This window comes from Schistocerca nitens, chromosome 4, assembly GCF_023898315.1.
Source record: "Schistocerca nitens isolate TAMUIC-IGC-003100 chromosome 4, iqSchNite1.1, whole genome shotgun sequence".
Lineage (NCBI taxonomy): Eukaryota > Metazoa > Arthropoda > Insecta > Orthoptera > Acrididae > Schistocerca > Schistocerca nitens.
The window spans coordinates 273119473-273136927 of record NC_064617.1 but is presented as its reverse complement, the minus strand read 5'-3'; the positions used below and the strand labels follow the sequence as shown (position 1 = coordinate 273136927).

The following is a 17455-nucleotide window of genomic DNA, read 5'->3' as shown; positions in this document are numbered from 1 at the left end:
GGACAGCTACTGCCCCATTAGCCTCACCAACGTTCTTTGCAAGTTGCTTGAACAGATGGTGAGCCGGTGGTTGAGTTGGGTACTCGAGTCCCGGGGCCTTCTGGCTCCATCTCAGGGTGTGTTCCGTAAGGGCCACTCTGCCGCCGACAATCTGGTGAGCCTGGAGTCAGCCATCCGTACGGCCTTTGTCCGCTGTCAGCACCTCGTCGCTCTCTTTTTTGACATGCGGAAGGCATACGATACGAGCATCGTACCTTCCGCGTGCAAGTTGTGGCCTCCCAAAGCCCCCATTCCCCCCCCCCCCCCCCCCTTCCCAAGTTCAGGAGTACGGGGTACCGCAGGGATTGTCTTAAGTGTCTGCCTGTTTTTAATTCCAATTAATGGGCTCCCTGCGGCGGTGGGAACGTCTGTCTCAGCGTCCTCCTATGCTGACGACTTCTGCTTCTACTATAGCTCAATTGGCATTGCAGCTGCTGAAAATTAGCTGCAGGGTGCTATCTGCAAGGCGCAGTCTTGGGCTGTAGCGCATGGCTTCCAGTTTTCGGCTGCCAAGACCTGCGTTATGCATTTCTGCCGGCGACGCACTGTTTACCCTGAGCCAAAGTTTGGTCTTGACGGTGAACCTCTTGCTGTGGTGGAGACACATTGGTTTTTGGGTGTGGTTTTTGATGCCTGGTCGACTTGGCTCCCTCATGTTCGGCAGTTTAAACAGATGTGTTGGCTTCATCTTGATGCTCTGCGATGCTTGAGCCACACCAGGTGGGGAGCCGACCGATCTACCCTCTTGCGGCTCTACCAGCCGTTAATTTCGTCCTGTCTGAATTTTGGGAGCCTGGCTTATGGTTCAGCATCGCCTTCTGTGTTGCGGGTGCTGGACTCCATCCTCCACAGCGGGATCAGACTTGCCACTGGCGCTTTCCGGACCAGCCCTGTAAACAGCATACTTGTGGAGGCAGGTGTCCCTCCACTGTGTTTACGACGCCAACGTTTACTGGCCGCTTATGCTACACACGTTTGTGGCTTGCCAGGGCATCTTAATTATCGTCTCCTGTTCCCTCAGTTGGTCGACCATCTCCCAGAATGTCGGCCCTTAGTCGGGTTGTACGATCGCAGTCCGTGTCAGAGAGCTTCTCTCCGGGTTTGGGGTTTTGCCTCTTCCACTTCCTTTTCGGCACAGGGCCCAAAGGACTCGGTTCCTCCTGAGGCTGTCCGCCGCCGCTTGCCGCTTTCTTTCCATCCTTGCCACATATCAGGGCTGTGGCATTGTTTACACTGACGATTCGATGGTTGCTGGTCGTGTAGGTTATGCTCTCACTCTAGGAGACCATTACGAAAAACACTCATTGCCGGCTCGCTGCAGCGTTTTCACTGCTGAGCTGGTCGCCATCTCTCGTGTCCTAGAGTATATCCGCTCCTGCTCAGGTGAGTCCTGCTCCCTGAGCAGTTTACGAGCTATTGACCAGTGTTTCCCTCGCTCTTGTCTGGCGATGGCTATCGAGGAGTCCCTCCCTACTCTTGCCCGTTGCGGCTGCTCTGTGGTCTTTGTGTGGACCCCAGGCCGTGTTGGGATACCGGGCAATAAACATGTTGGCCGCCTGGCCAAACAGGCAACCAGTAAACCATCTCTGGACATTGGCCTCCCAGAGACTGATTTGCGAGCAGTCTTACGCTGCAAAGTTTTCGCACTTTGGGACATTGAATGGTGCGACCTGACCACACCATACAAACTCCGTCCTATCAAGGAGACGACAAATGTATGGCGGTCATCCATGCGAGCCCCTCGCAGGGACTCAGTTGTCCTTTGTCAGCTCAGCATTGGCCACACCCGCTTGACACACAGCCATTTACTGCACCATGAGGACCCGCTTGTATGTTGCTGCGGGTCGGCTTTGATGGTGGTCCACATTTTGTTGGACTGTCCCCTTTTAACTGTGCTCAGGCAGACGTTTGTGCTGCCTGATAAGCTCCCTGCCCTTTTAACAGATGACAACGCTATGGCAGGCTTAGTTTTGCGTTTTATTCGGGCAGGGGACTTTTATCACTTAATCTAAGTGTTTGTAGTTTTTTTTTTTGTGTTGAGTCTGGTCTTTGGCCTATGATTTTAGACTGGGTTTTTTAGTGTGTGTCTGGGTGGTTGTCTTCTCCTTTTTTGTCTCTTATGATCGGCCAACCACTGTCACACACTGTGTGATTTTAATTCCTTTTGTGTGGTCTCTGTCTGAGTCTTTCTTGCCCTGTGCCGTCTCTTGTCGTCTCCATTGTTCGTTTTTCTTGTGTTTGGATGTTTGAATTTTTTGGAAAAAGGGACCGATGACTGTCGCGGTCTGGTCCCTTCAGTCCCACAAACCAACCAACAAACCTCCCCTCAACCTGCCATGTCAAGATGCCTCCCTCAACCTGCATCACACAATCCTCCCTCAACATGCTAACCTCAAACTTCCCCTCAACCCCCTCAACCTGCCTCATCAACACGCCCCCTAACATGTCTGCTCAGCCCCCCACTAAGCCCCCAACTTGCACTGCCAAGCTCCCTCAACTCACATACACCCCTCAACCTACACATCCCTTAACTCCCCCAACCACAACACACCTCAGTGCCTCCAGCACCTCAACCACTGCTTCAACTCCCTGCCCTCAACCTGCACATGCCCCTCAACCAGTCCCTTTAATCCACACATGCCCCAGCACTGTTGCACCACCTCAACCTGGGTACTGCCTCACCCCCCCCCCCCCCCCCCAAATGAGGACCCTCCATGTTGCCTCAACCAGCACCATGTGCTTCCCCTCTCTCAGCCAGCAAGATGTGCTCACGCACCGTCTCCCTCAACCAGCACCATGTCTCACTTCCACAATCAAGCAAACCGCCTCAGTCACTCAACACAGCAGGCCATCCCCCTCTCCCTCTGTGATGCTTTCCCTCTCAACAAACCCCCTCCTTCTTACCCATGAATTCAAATTGAGTCCTTGCACCTTGACCCACCCACACCCCTTACACATGGAGCCACCCTCTCAACACTACCTCCATCCATGCAGTCTGTACCTATAAACTGTCCCCTCTCCACTCCTCAACATACTGCCTCCACCCATTCAAAATAAATAAGTTATTGTGAATGTTTGGTAGATGTGAATGATACTTGTGTAGTTCTTGTTTTGTGCAGTACCATTGATATTAACAAACATATAGTAAAACTTACTGCCAGAATTAAATTTCAGGATGTATCATGACTCAAATATGGACCATGACTTTTCATAGCCTGTGTTCCTAGCAGCTGAGTTATTCAGGGACTCATCATAATATAAGGGGCATTCAAAAAGAGATAAGCCGGAGGCATAATTACAGAAACCAGTACATGTATATTAGAAGTATTGACCCTGGCTGTTGAGACACTTGTCCCACTGTGACACAGTTCGGTGAATGGCTGTCTCATAAAATTCCCGGGGCTGTGATGTTAACCAGTTCCTCATGTACACTGAATCCTTTGCCCCTCAGAGCCTTTTTAAGTGGACCAAAAATGGCGTAATCACAGAGAGGTCTGGACTGTATGGAGGGTGGCCAAGAACGTCCCATTTGAATGTCTGCAGGAGTGCTGCGACTGTTGGCCGCGTGAGGCTTTGCATTGTCATGGAGCAGAATGACCCCACGGGTGAGATTGCATGGTCGTTTTGATTTGATTGCTTGGTGAAGGGTGGTCAAGGTTTGCAAGTAACGCTGGGCATTCACTGTTGTCCTGTGTTGCAGGAAATGAATCAGAATGGGGTCACCTTTCCTGCACTTGTATGGATGGCCTTGGCTTTTTTTGGTGGTGGTGGTCCTGGTCCTGCTCCTGGTCCTGGACGTGGATGCTTCCACTGGAGACGACGACATTTTGATTCTGGTTCGATGTGATGACATCATGACTCATCTCCAGCCACCTCTCTTGCCAGGAAGGCATTTCCTTCCTGAGCATAGCGCTGCAGATGAGCAAGACAGTGGACCGTTCGATATGCTTCTTGGTGTGGTTGAAGACTGTGGGGCACCCATTGGGCACACAATTTGCACATGTGCAGTCGTTCCTTCATGATGATGTGATCGCTTCTGACACTCAATCCGACCATGGCAGCTATGGCTGTCACAGTCACTTGACGGTCCTGGGTAATGACTACATCCACCAGCTGGACGATGACATCGGTAATTCAGTGTGGTGCTCCAGACCGTGCATCATTGCCTAATGACACACGTCCTTCCCTGAAGCGCTTGTGACATGTCTTGAACCTTGCAAGGGAAATGCAGTGTTCGCCATACACTTGTGACATTTGTTGATGAATGTAGATTCCTCCTCCTCCTTCCGCTGTCAGAAAACGAACGCCACCTTTTGCTCTTCTGTTGACGCCTGTTACAATGTGACTCGCAATGTTGGACGATTGATGCATGCTGCTGCTAGCTCTGTCTAGTCACGTGATGTGCATCATGCCCTCTAGCGACAGGCTGTGAACTTCCACACTCTGGTTGGGACCACACCTCATTACACACGTCAAGATATTACTCTCCTGTCACCAGTTTGCGAATCGAGACTTCGGCTCATTTCATTTTGAATGCACCTTATATTATAGCTTCCTTATATTATAGCTTCACTATGTCAGTCAGTGTCAAACAGATGCTGCTTTAGCTTAAACGGTAGTTTTAATTTGTGAATTTTGCCTCTATATATGAAGTCTAGCAAACTGAATCTTTAACGTGCCTTGACAACTCTCTCTGTAAGAGCATTTTGGAAAGGGAAGAACCTGTTTGAGCACCAGTCTGGATTTGGGTTAAAGCTGTTAAGAAGTTTTTGGGAGCAACATTTATTTTGGATGTTGAGTGTAATGGATGTAAGGATTACATTGGGATCTTTTCCTTTTAAGTACTGTAAAATATATAGCCAATTTCCATCCATAAATAGTATTTGTGATGAATTAACAGACGCATTGCATTCCGTACAGTGCTTGTGGGACTTCGTATTTGTTGTATATTTATAGTATATGTCTTGGGACTGGGGAATAGATAATCAGCCCCATATTTTTGACGTGATTAAATTTACTTCTGTTATATTATACCTCCATACAGGTACAAGAATGAAAAAATACCATGTTTGGTTGGTTGTATAGCAGAACTGACAGAGGAAGAAGAAGCAATGCTGCTACATCCAGGAAAAAATGATTTTTCTGTGATGTTCAGCTGCCGCAAGAATTGTGCACAACTGTGGCTTGGGCCAGCAGCATTCATAAATCATGATTGTAGAGCAAATTGTAAGGTAAGGATAACAATTTTTATACTGACTCCTTTAGAACTGTATTAATAGTTAAAGATAAAATTTCTCTGTATCATACTTCATCTCGGGAGAAAACATTTATGAAGAACCTACCATTGCATTTTGAACATATCTGTGCAAATGTAGTGTTTGTCAGTGAAAAGGAGGAGGAAATCAGGTTTGTTGTGGCAGAGTCCTTCGCTTCTGCAGTACCAGTTTTAATCTGGCTCTGCATCCGTTAGCTCCACCGCACCATTCTCCGACCCTTTCGTGTTCACGTACTTAAGGCCTTGCCTTTGATCAGGGTCCCTCATGCTGCGTCCTACAACACCTTAACACACAACATTATAAAACTTGTCTTAGTCATTATTTTATACAAAGTTTGACGGTGATTGAGGTTCTGATAATTGATTTATGCAACCCTGATTTTAAGTTAATTTTTCTTCATCTAAACAGACAGTAATAATGGTACAAAATTATAAATTGTTTCTGTTCGGTCACACAAGTCTTTAGGTATGTGTTGTTAAAATTCATTCCACAGTCCCATTCAGACATACCATTTAGTGAGTAAGGAAATTGCAGTAATTGAACTTAAAATTTCTGGTACCATTAACTATCTGTTTTAACTATTTCATGAGAAAACTGTTGAACAAACTTTTACATGTAATCTGGATTACTAAAGTGCGCGTCATTTACGACGGCGGCCGAGTACACATCTGACGTCAGAAAATGCAGTCAGCCAATGAACAGAGAACGATGTTGCCAGAGCTCGACTGCAGTGCAGAGCACGGACGAGTGTCTTCAGTTTAGAAACGTTCAGTCATAAATAAAGTAATTGAACAAAAGCAATGTCTTGAGAGCAGACTTTCTTTTATAGAAAGTTTGGAAAAAGCATTCTTTATACCAGTTGCTTCATATTCTATTAATTAATTAAACCAAATAAGCAATAAGCCCCCTAATTCAGGCAATAGTAAGGAATGGTGTTTGTATCATTCTCATGAACTTTTCCGCAATAAAGAACAGCGGTAATTGTTTATTTCCTATTGTACTTCGACGAAACGTGAGTAATTAATAGCCATACCAACAGTGTTTGTCTGTATTGTGCGTGACATGTTAAAGTCCTCCAGGAGCTCTCTTAAATGACAAGATGTGTTAGCATAATGGTTAAGGTATTTAGTTGCTAAGTGAGAGGATCTGAGTTTAAACATCGTTTGGTGCTTTATATTTTCTGTATTTAAAAACAATATCGAAGTGTCTTACATCATGAATTTTATTCGTTTGAATGGAATTTTTTGAAATTTCTAGTGCTTTGTCTCTTCATTATAATCATAATAAGTTTTCGGTTTTTCTAATTTTGTCCTCCAATATTTCTTTTTACAGCAATTAAAAACAATTAAAAGGCACACATACAATATTCATGTTATCTGTTTTGTTTGTATATCTTCTCTTCTGCAGTTGCTGTTTTACTATTCATATTGAGACATATTCTTTTGCTACAGTATAAAAAGTATTATTTAGAGCAGAATTTTGGCTCGTACATTGCAGAGCTACTTGATTGTCCAACGCAATTCTTTGCTTCACTGCTTTGGCAACATGATCATATTCAATGTTTTCGTCGACTGATCTATGTTTTGGCAAGTATTTGCTGTCCGTTGTGACAAACCCAAATTGTTTGTGCACTGTGCCTCACTGACAATATATTTTAGTTTTTTCTATGTTTTATTGTGTCCACAATTCAGTTTTGTGTATTTTGCCAACTTTGTTTTAATCATAACTTTTTAGAAAAAAATCGAAATAACTCTGGTATAAATAAAACTTCTATTACAGTCGCGAAAGACGGAATATTTCTCAATATTACATAAGACACCTATCTGGTATTTAAATTAAATGAGATATTGTTATAAGCAAATTTTACATGACATTTAGGTACATTGTCCACATTTCATTCTCAATGTTGTGGCAGCTAAAATCGATCATACGGAAAGTCTACGCTATGGGCTTTTACCTCTGCAAACTTTTCAAGATTTCGTGCAGTGGTTTACTACATTTAATGCTGCACAGTAACTGCATTGAACATCGAAACAAAATTAAGTCATTTATGGGGGGAAGGTATCAGTCAAGAAGATGTGAAAAATCCAATTTTTGGGCCAAATGGTTTCTGAGAAATAGAATAAGTGTCAAAGCAGTCAGAACACTGTGTGAGCACAGGCGAGCAGTGCAGTGATGACAAAATCGTGCACACCGCGGAATGCGGGGAGCATGTCTCTGTAACAGTGAAAGGGTTAATGCACCCGTGGCTTCTTTACTTCATAAACTGTGCGCTCCTCTCTAAATGTAAGTTTGCGAACTGTACTATACTATGGCGCTGCTTCTCTTGGCGCGTGCGTCGTTTGCAACTTGGCAATGCAGCAATCTCCCGCAGCGTCGCTCACATATGAATATTACTGAAATGCTGAGTGAAGGTAAGTCAGAAAGTGAACTGCAATAGATGCAGAAACTTAAGGTAGTCTCATGTCTGCCTGTTTAGATAAGCGCAACACAAAGTATGAATGAGAGTCCCCGCCCAACTACCTCAGCACATGACAACATGATAGGACTACAGCATAGCTGCTGATTGGTGCACGCGGACAACTTGGACTGGTGCAAGCATCTAAGCATCATCCTATTGAAGTAGCTGTGTATTATTTAGTCTGTATTTTTTGCAACCAGCAGAAAACAAAAGCTTTAACAGGGTTTATGTTCACTGGTGTAATGAAAGTGTTCCATCCAGTTCATAAATTTAAGTGCCAACTTTTCCTTGTATTAACTGTCGAAAGTAGAAAAAGTCCTTCCTCAAGATTCAGGCCATCTCAATACCAAATTTCACTGAGGTTCCTTCAGTGGTTTAGTCGTGAAAAAACGTTTACTTTTGTATGTGCTATATTATTGTGTGTATGTATGAATTAAACAGTTCTACTCCCCTCCGCTCCCGGTCCCGCTGACTGGGCTCCGCTCCGGGTTCCGCCGACTTTGCTGTGCTCTGCTCCGCTCCCAGTCCCGCCGACTCCGCTCTGCTCCGCTCCCGGCCCCGCCGACTCCGCTCCCGGCCCCGCCGACTCCGCTCCCAGCCCCGCCGACTCCGCTCCCGGCCCCGCCGACTCCGCTCCCGGCCCCGCCGACTCCGCTCCCGGCCCCGCCGACTCCGCTCCCGGCCCCGCCGACTCCGCTCCCGGCCCCGCCGACTCCGCTCCCGCCGGCCCCGCCGACTCCGCTCCCGCCGGCCCCGCCCTGCTCCGCTCCCGCCGGCCCCGCCCTGCTCCGCTCCCGCCGGCCCCGCCCTGCTCCGCTCCCGCCGGCCCCGCCCTGCTCCGCTCCCGCCGGCCCCGCCCTGCTCCGCTCCCGCCGGCCCCGCCCTGCTCCGCTCCCGCCGGCCCCGCCCTGCTCCGCTCCCGCCGGCCCCGCCCTGCTCCGCTCCCGCCGGCCCCGCCCTGCTCCGCTCCCGCCGGCCCCGCCCTGCTCCGCTCCCGCCGGCCCCGCCCTGCTCCGCTCCCGCCGGCCCCGCCCTGCTCCGCTCCCGCCGGCCCCGCCCTGCTCCGCTCCCGCCGGCCCCGCCCTGCTCCGCTCCCGCCGGCCCCGCCCTGCTCCGCTCCCGCCGGCCCCGCCCTGCTCCGCTCCCGCCGGCCCCGCCCTGCTCCGCTCCCGCCGGCCCCGCCCTGCTCCGCTCCCGCCGGCCCCGCCCTGCTCCGCTCCCGCCGGCCCCGCCCTGCTCCGCTCCCGCCGGCCCCGCCCTGCTCCGCTCCCGCCGGCCCCGCCCTGCTCCGCTCCCGCCGGCCCCGCCCTGCTCCGCTCCCGCCGGCCCCGCCCTGCTCCGCTCCCGCCGGCCCCGCCCTGCTCCGCTCCCGCCGGCCCCGCCCTGCTCCGCTCCCGCCGGCCCCGCCCTGCTCCGCTCCCGCCGGCCCCGCCCTGCTCCGCTCCCGCCGGCCCCGCCCTGCTCCGCTCCCGCCGGCCCCGCCCTGCTCCGCTCCCGCCGGCCCCGCCCTGCTCCGCTCCCGCCGGCCCCGCCCTGCTCCGCTCCCGCCGGCCCCGCCCTGCTCCGCTCCCGCCGGCCCCGCCCTGCTCCGCTCCCGCCGGCCCCGCCCTGCTCCGCTCCCGCCGGCCCCGCCCTGCTCCGCTCCCGCCGGCCCCGCCCTGCTCCGCTCCCGCCGGCCCCGCCCTGCTCCGCTCCCGGTCACCAGCCCTGCCATGCCCTTCCCTGCTTTCTTGTCCCCAGCCGCCAGATTCACTAGACCCCCCGCTTCTTCCCCTCCCTGGCCAGCTTCGGTCCTCACCACTCCCCTCTCCCTCCCTGGCCAGCTTCGGTCCTCACCACTCCCCTCTCCCTCCCTGGCCAGCTTCGGTCCTCACCACTCCCCTCTCCCTCCCTGGCCAGCTTCGGTCCTCACCACTCCCCTCTCCCTCCCTGGCCAGCTTCGGTCCTTACCACTCCCCTCTCCCTCCCTGGCCAGCTTCGGTCCTCACCACTCCCCTCTCCCTCCCTGGCCAGCTTCGGTCCTCACCACTCCCCTCTCCCTCCCTGGCCAGCTTCGGTGCTCACCACTCCCCTCTCCCTCCCTTCTCCCCCGTCCCCTTCCTCCCTGATCTTTCCCCTGCTCTGCCCTCCCCTCCCGTCCCCTCGCCCTACTCAACCTTTTCCCCTTCCCCTCCCCTCTCCTCCTCCCTCCGTCTCCTCCCTACCTCCCCTCCTGCCTCCCTCCCTCTCCTCCCTACCTCCCCTCCTGCCTCCCTCCCTCTCCTCCCTACCTCCCCTCCTGCCTCCCTCCCTCTCCTCCCTACCTCCCCTCCTGCCTCCCTCCCTCTCCTCCCTACCTCCCCTCCTGCCTCCCTCCCTCTCCTCCCTACCTACCTCCCCTCGCCACACACATACAGAATCCTGGTCTTGACGTGTAATATTTGTCTCTTAATGCGTAACCAGTGTGTTCTTAAGTTAATTCATTGGAACCACTGTAGAGATTGTCATCTGCCAGAACTTCAACTCCTGATATTGTCCTGCTGCCTGATCTGTGCTGCTCCCCAAGAAACTCATTTTACAGACGATCATTCTCAAACTTTTCGAGGTTACCATGCTGACCCTGTGAGAGTGTCTGTAGGTGGCTGTACGTTGGCTCATCAGTGGCTACTCAGTACCCATGCCACTTTTTCAGCTGTTGATAAATGCCAATCTTGGTGGTATATATCTCTTTCTGGTGACACTGTTACTTCCTTTAGAATCAGTTACCACATTGGGCTCTCCAAAAGGCCAGCTGGTGGTTGGTGTCTCCCTTGGACTATATTGCTGATGTTACTGGGGATATCTCCATCATAATTGCCCACACCACTGAAATTTCTGTCTGCCTTTGTACAGGCCCCCAACACCTGTGGTTGGTTGGTATTATGTTGTGGACCAAAAACGTTGCAGCAGCTATTCAGGTCTCTACAGTGTCTCAAGTGATACCCCTCACAGATTGCCCTCAGCACTCCTTTGCAGATCCGTGAAAAAGCTTGCTACCTATTTTCACGTTATGAAGGAATTCTGGAATCTCTTAAGTCTCTTCCCTAGGAAAATTGTACCTGTCTTCCTAGGCGTGGGCCAAGCTCATTAGTGTACTAAAGATCAACAACTGTTTCAGGTGGTCTTCTCCATGGTGGTATTTCTACCAGTTTGGCAGTTCTGACAGTACATCTCACAGTCCCGTTCGTGACAGCTTCGGTCTCCTTTTTTAACACAGCTACCTTCTGAACACACAAAAACAACTTGAAGACATTCCTTTGTCCTTTTCCTCCCCCCCCCCTCATAACCCTGAACTGTATAAAGAACATTAGCTGCTGCAGGCTCTTATCTTGTCTCATGATAAGGGTCCAGGCCTTGATTTGATTCATACTCAAATGGTCCAGTATCTGAGTGCATATCTCAGACTCCATCTGCTCTGGATCTTCATCCATATTTGGCTAGAAGATGTTTTCCCATCACAATGAAGGGGTAATGTCATTCCAGCCCTTAAACAGATACTGACCTATTGAAAGCATGGTAGCCAGATGGGTTAGTATTGTTCTCGGACCATGGGGCATATTGTCCCCCTATCACTGTCGTTTGTCAGGACAGTCTATAGCTGACCAACTGGCTAGGTTGGGAACAGAATCTGACAAGCTCTTTCTAAATGCCAACGCATCATTACCGTCTATTAGGGCATAAAACATTCCTTGATGTTATCACATTTTACTTTTTTTCCAGGACTGGAATGTTTGAGCCTCACTTCCCCATAAAATTTTTGTTCTCCTGATTAATTAAGATAAGAATAGGTATGTTGCTCAAGTCCAAGAGAAAGACATCTTCAGGGCTCAGTGCTATTATTTTCTTCCTTATAAACATTAAGAGCCTAGTGATCTTCATTGGACCATAGGTTTCTTCCACACCGAGTGTCGAAGATTTTCTATTTGGTAGACCCCAGACTGGGTCCTCCATCTATCCTCCTCAGAGCATTCTCCCTGTGTATTCCCGTAGCCTATTCCTTGATAAGTACTCAGACTTCGAATTAGGACCCCAATCTATTTCAAGGACATGAAGTTTATCCACCTGAGTTTCCCAACTGTTCCTATCAGTTCTTCAGGAATATTAGTGCTATTATCATTTACACTGAAAACTCAATCAATTACATGTAATATGAGATAGGATCTTACATATCCGGCCGGTCAGCAACAACTTCTGTTGCTGGTCAGCAACAACTTCTGTTGCTGGGAACATCTGCTGTCTTTGTAGCAGAACTGATAGGCATTAACAGAACCATATATTTTAATAAAGAGATCTCTTTCAACTGCATTTTAATTTGTAATGACGCAGTGAGCAATGTCCAGGCTGTTGGTTGATATTACTCTTGTTGTCTTGTAATATGTGCTGTGCAAGATCTTCTCTCTCACCTTAGTCATCATCCTTGCACAATTGTCTTTCTCAGGGTTCCAAGTCATGAGGACATATTGAGGAATTAATTGGCCAAATGTTTGAGGAGTTTAGCAATTACTCACCCAACATTCGCTTTGACATTCCCTCCCAAGGATTTGTGGGTGCAGGTTACGCCTTTATTCACCCAAAGATGGAACAATGTGTTGTGGACTACTGACCCCTGTAGCAAACCCTGCACTGTTGAGGAGACTACATCCCCCTGGCGTTCCTTCAGGAACGAGCCCAGTATGCTGTGTCACTACTATGTTTGGTCATATCTGATTTGTTGCTCTCTACACTGAGCACGGCCTTCTGGACAGTCATACTGTCCTCCAAGAACCACTTTCCTCTAGGAAACTGGTTTTTGTCCTCTAAATGTTTGAAACTGCTTTTGGGGAGGATGAGCGTGGTTGGGGAGCCTTGTGTCGCACGCTGGACCTAGGTCCCCTGGACCTTACCTCCTCCACCAATTAGGGTGGCCATTTCTCTTTACCCTGTTTAATGTACATTTAAATGTAGTTAGTCTTTTTTCTGCCACACCTTTTTTATACTTTCTCAGAAGTCTCTCTTTGTGTAGCACCTGGTTGAAGGCAAGACCTTAAGGATTCCTTTTCCTTGATACTAGCCAATGACGAAAGAACGGTCGAATTTTTTAATACTTTCTCTGAGAGAGAGAGAGAGAGAGAGAGAGAGAGAGAGAGAGAGAGAGAGAGAGAGTTCTGCACTCTGCACCCATCTTAGGGATTTTGACTATGTTGTTTCGGGTGTGAGATGGTTGCGTGAGCACTCCTCACGCCACCTGCTGTGCCATGGACATGACACACTACAGCGTCTATGCACTGACTTGATTATTGGGAAAAAGCATGAAAATTCCAACACGGGAGCTGAGAAAAAGTGAACTAAAATTGTATCATCAATGGAGGCAATTACAAAAGTATGAAGGAAAATTGTCGCATGTTTAGAAGTGGAAATACATTTTTTTGTACTTGGGGATATAGCACTTGTTAATGCTTCGAATGTGATTAGTATTGAAGAAGATAACCAGTTTTTGGTTAGTCTTTGGTTGAAAGGATGGCAGAGTTTCATGCATGGAACTGATCGCCAGGTAATTGAGAAAGACAGCTTCTCAATGAAAAGCAGCAGTTGTGAACAGGTGAGAAATAACTGAAAGAGAAATTTCATTGTGTTATTTTTGAGTTGTGTTCAAAAAGAAACTAAACTTTTGAAATAGCTGGCAGTGGGAGAGTGCTGTGGCTATCGAGGGCATGTATGGCAAGTATAGACAACTTACTGCCATTAGTGAGCTACACTTTCACGGCCTCCGCATGGAACTTTGCGATAGTACCTTTGTATACACTGATGGCTCTGACTGATTGTTGGGTTGGGTGTGCCTTTGTGATTAGCACCCGTGTCTTTCGATATCTGCTTCTAGCACACTGCTCAGTATTTACAGCCGAGCTCTTTGCCCTGTATCAGGCCACGGAGTACATCCAGTGACACACTTTTCAATTGTATCCTCTGCTCAGACTCACTCAGTGGTCTTGGAAGTCTATGTGCGCTGTACGCCACAAATCCCTTAGTGCTGCGGGTCCAGGAAAACTATTACTTGCTCACCCTTGGTGGAGCCAGTATGATGGTTGTGTGGGTTCCTGGTCATGTCGGTCTGCCAGGAAACGAGGCTGCTGACACTGCTGCCACGGCTGTAGGCATCGTACCTCAGCCCGCGAGTTCCTTTATTCTCTCCAATGATCTCTCTGTCAGGAGGAGGTGTCCCTTTGGCATCGCCAGTGGTCCTCGGTTCACGGGAATAAGCTCTGGCATATTAAGCGTCTCCCAGCGACTTAGATGACTTCCTTTTGGCCCTCCTGCCAGGAGGAGGTCATTTTAACTTTGGCTGCGTATTGGGCTCTGCCTTTTTAGCCATCCTCATTTAATAAGTGGCAGTACCCCACCACTTTGTATACAATGTGCCCAAGTTTTAACTGTCTGCCACTTCCTGATGGAATGCCCATTTTTTAACCGTTTACGTTTCTGCTTGGGTTTGCCGTCTGAGTTATTGGCCATTTTAACAAATGACACGCGGGCTATGGACCACGTTTTACTTTTTATCTGCCAAAGCAACATGGCGAAGGCGGTTTAATTTTTAGTTTTGGACCTCTGTTTCTGTACGGTGTATTTTTTAGCCCTTTTCCCACGTGCCTGATTTTAGCTTTCTTCTGTTATGTCAATTGGGACTGATGTATAGTCGTTTTTTTAACTCCTCTCTGTCTTCATGTTCTATAGTTTTGTTATGGGCTCATATGACCCTAGTTGTTTTTTACACCCTAAAGCAAAGCAAAACAAACTCAGGTGTACGTGCACGCACACACACACACACACACACACACACACACACACACACACACACACAGAGAGAGAGAGAGAGAGCGAGAGAGAGAGAGAGAGAGAGAGAGAGAGAATTAGCAGTAGCATAATTATTCTGTTTCCTTATATCATTGACTGATTATGGACCAGCAGCATAATTATTGTTTCCTTATATCATTCGCTGATTATGGACTTCGTATCCCATTGTACAGTGACCTCATATGTTAACTGTTTATAGTGATTTTAGTTTTTCAGTAAGATTGTATTATTTCCACACAGTTATTTAGTGAGAATATCTTAAGTTATAATGAGTGTGTGCTGGTTTACATACTGTACTATGAAGAATGTGTATCTGTCAAGGAATATTGAGGTTTGTGAAGAAATTATTAATCTTCTAAAAAAACTTACACCCAAGACCAATAGAAAATACCCCACGTAGAAGTTTTGAGAGTAAATCATCTTTTTTCTTCTTTTGTTCTTCTCAGTTTGTGGCTACTGGAAGGGATACTGCTTGTGTGAAGGTTCTTAGAGATATTGAAGTTGGAGAAGAAATTACATGTTTCTATGGAGAGGATTTCTTTGGAGATGGGAATTGCTATTGTGAATGCGAGACATGTGAGAGGTGAGTTGTATTAGTGTCAATACTTTTTTTTATTCTTTTTAAATAACTAATTTTTTCTGGAAATATTTTATAGGATATCAAATTAAGTACATTATGGGTAATAAATATTCTTAATAATTGGTGCAAAATCTGTGGTATCTTAACATTATTCTTTAGAAAGGCATTGGCTAACCATTCCACAACTATAGTGTGGACTTCTCTAAATTTATTTTTGTTATAATGACTCAAGTTTCATTTATGAGACTGAATTTCCATAAACTGATTGTGTGAAATCAGCAGGTTATCAGGATTACTCGATGTTTTCCTGAAGTGGACCCTCACAAAGCTTGTAAAGACAAAGGAAACCTTACATCATCATTTTTAATGGCAGCTACAAGGAGGAGTTAACATTAAGCACTGAATTAAAGATATTTCTCATCTGTCAGTATCCCTCTCCCACCATCAAGGAAGGTTGGAATACAGTTCTCCCAATTAACTACCTTCCTAATGCAAAAATGGCAAGTACTGAGGTACATAGCCACAGAACAGGAAATGTACCAAAATCATTTACAGAAGTAATGCTAGTGCACCTGATGAGGTGTTTGTTTGATTTGTTATTAGATTATGTGACAGGACATGCTCTCTTTATGGCTGCAGTTTATTGTAGGTCATTGGAACAACGATAGGTTCATAGTGGTTGGAAGAAGGTGAAAGTCATTTGTGTTCTCAAGGTGATTTGCCAGAATGATGCACATAATTGGAAGCTGTTTGCTGCTTCTACCTGTAGTAAAATTAAAAAAACATATTCTGTACTAAACTATTTTCGAACTAAAATCTGCTCTGGCAGGTTAACTTCGTAAAAAGATCATAACACGAAGGTTGATGCTGCATCTTTACCTCTGGGAGACTTTCAATACTGTGTGTTAAAATTATTAAAAATACGTAGTACACATTTACTTAATGAAAAACATTCAACCTTACAGATTATCACAGCAAGTTTGTGATTGGATTTACAGCTCCTAAAAGACTGAAATCGGCATGTTATTCTTAATGAGATGGAAACCTCAGATATAAAATAAACTTCAGGAAATTGTTATTGATTTGATGTTGTGTGTAGGAAAATTGCAAGACTGAAGACCAGTTAAATGCAAAAAAACCTGTGATATATTGATTATCACAGCAGTAACTAGAACTTAACCCCTAATGTAAATAAATGTAACATACTGCACCTGAATAGGTGGAAAGAGCCATTACTGTTCATTTACTCTGTAGGCAATAAATCACTATTTAAACAGTAACAGTTGCAAAATGTCTGGTTGTATCTGCCCTTTGTGACCTAAAGTGGAGTGACCATATGAAACTAAAAGTAGAAAAAGTGTATGTCAGTCTGACTTATTGGGGAATTCTATGAATATGTAGTCCACCGAGAACAGGTAGCTTACAAAAAGAGTATTGTTCATAAGTCTGTGATGCTGACCATTTAGTATTAATTGAGGGAATAGAGAAGATCCAAAGAAGAATTGGTGTGTTTAACTAAATTTTTTTTTTTTTTGGTCAGTGTGAGAATGTTACAAAAGTGATCTTCAAACTAGAGTGGTGGGTGCTACAAGAGAGGTTAACATGTGTTTGGGAGAGGGTTAATGTTGAAATGCTGACAGTATATTTCGAAGAAGAGACACAGCATATAATTCCTCTAAATACACTTGGTACAGTGACCACAAAGAGAAAAATGGAGATATTAGAGCGGAAAGGAGGCTTAGTGACAGTTCTTCTGCCTAACCACTAATTGCAGGTGGACAGGAATAAGGAGAAATGAATGGCACCAGAAGTACTCCCCCGTACTCACTGTATGGTGGCTTATGATATAGTATGCATAGAAAAAAAATGTTGCATTTGCTAGGGGTGTCTATTCTAAAGAAACAGATTTCATCTCCTTGTCATTCCTATTAATTGTTGTTGTATGGATGATGATATTTCCAATTCTCTTGAATGCAACAGTTGTTAGAAGGCATATGATGTAAATGTAAATTATTCTGTGTATGGTACTGCTGGTTGTAGACTCAGCATTAATAATGTATTATCCTCTCTACCACTGCTATTTTGTTTTTCAGCCCATGTTTGTTAAGGTATATGCAATCAGCTATTGCTTACCTGTATTAGTTGATGGTATGATTTCTGTTTGATGTGGTACAATTTTCATAGAGCTTTTGTGTGAATTTGTTGGCTCTTAATGACCAGTCATAAATGTTACTGGCATATAAAGTAACTTTG

General features: G+C 46.8%; 1 protein-coding gene across 1 annotated transcript in view; it reads left to right on the top strand.

Annotated features, from left to right (window-relative positions):
- LOC126251365 (uncharacterized) overlaps positions 1-17455 on the top strand; it is a 36623-nt gene that overhangs the window by 10937 nt on the left and 8231 nt on the right. Inside the window, exons 5-6 of the mRNA XM_049951744.1 lie at positions 5084-5270; positions 15069-15205. Of these exons, the coding sequence (XP_049807701.1) occupies positions 5084-5270; positions 15069-15205 (324 nt within the window). The remainder of the gene's footprint in view (positions 1-5083; positions 5271-15068; positions 15206-17455) is intronic.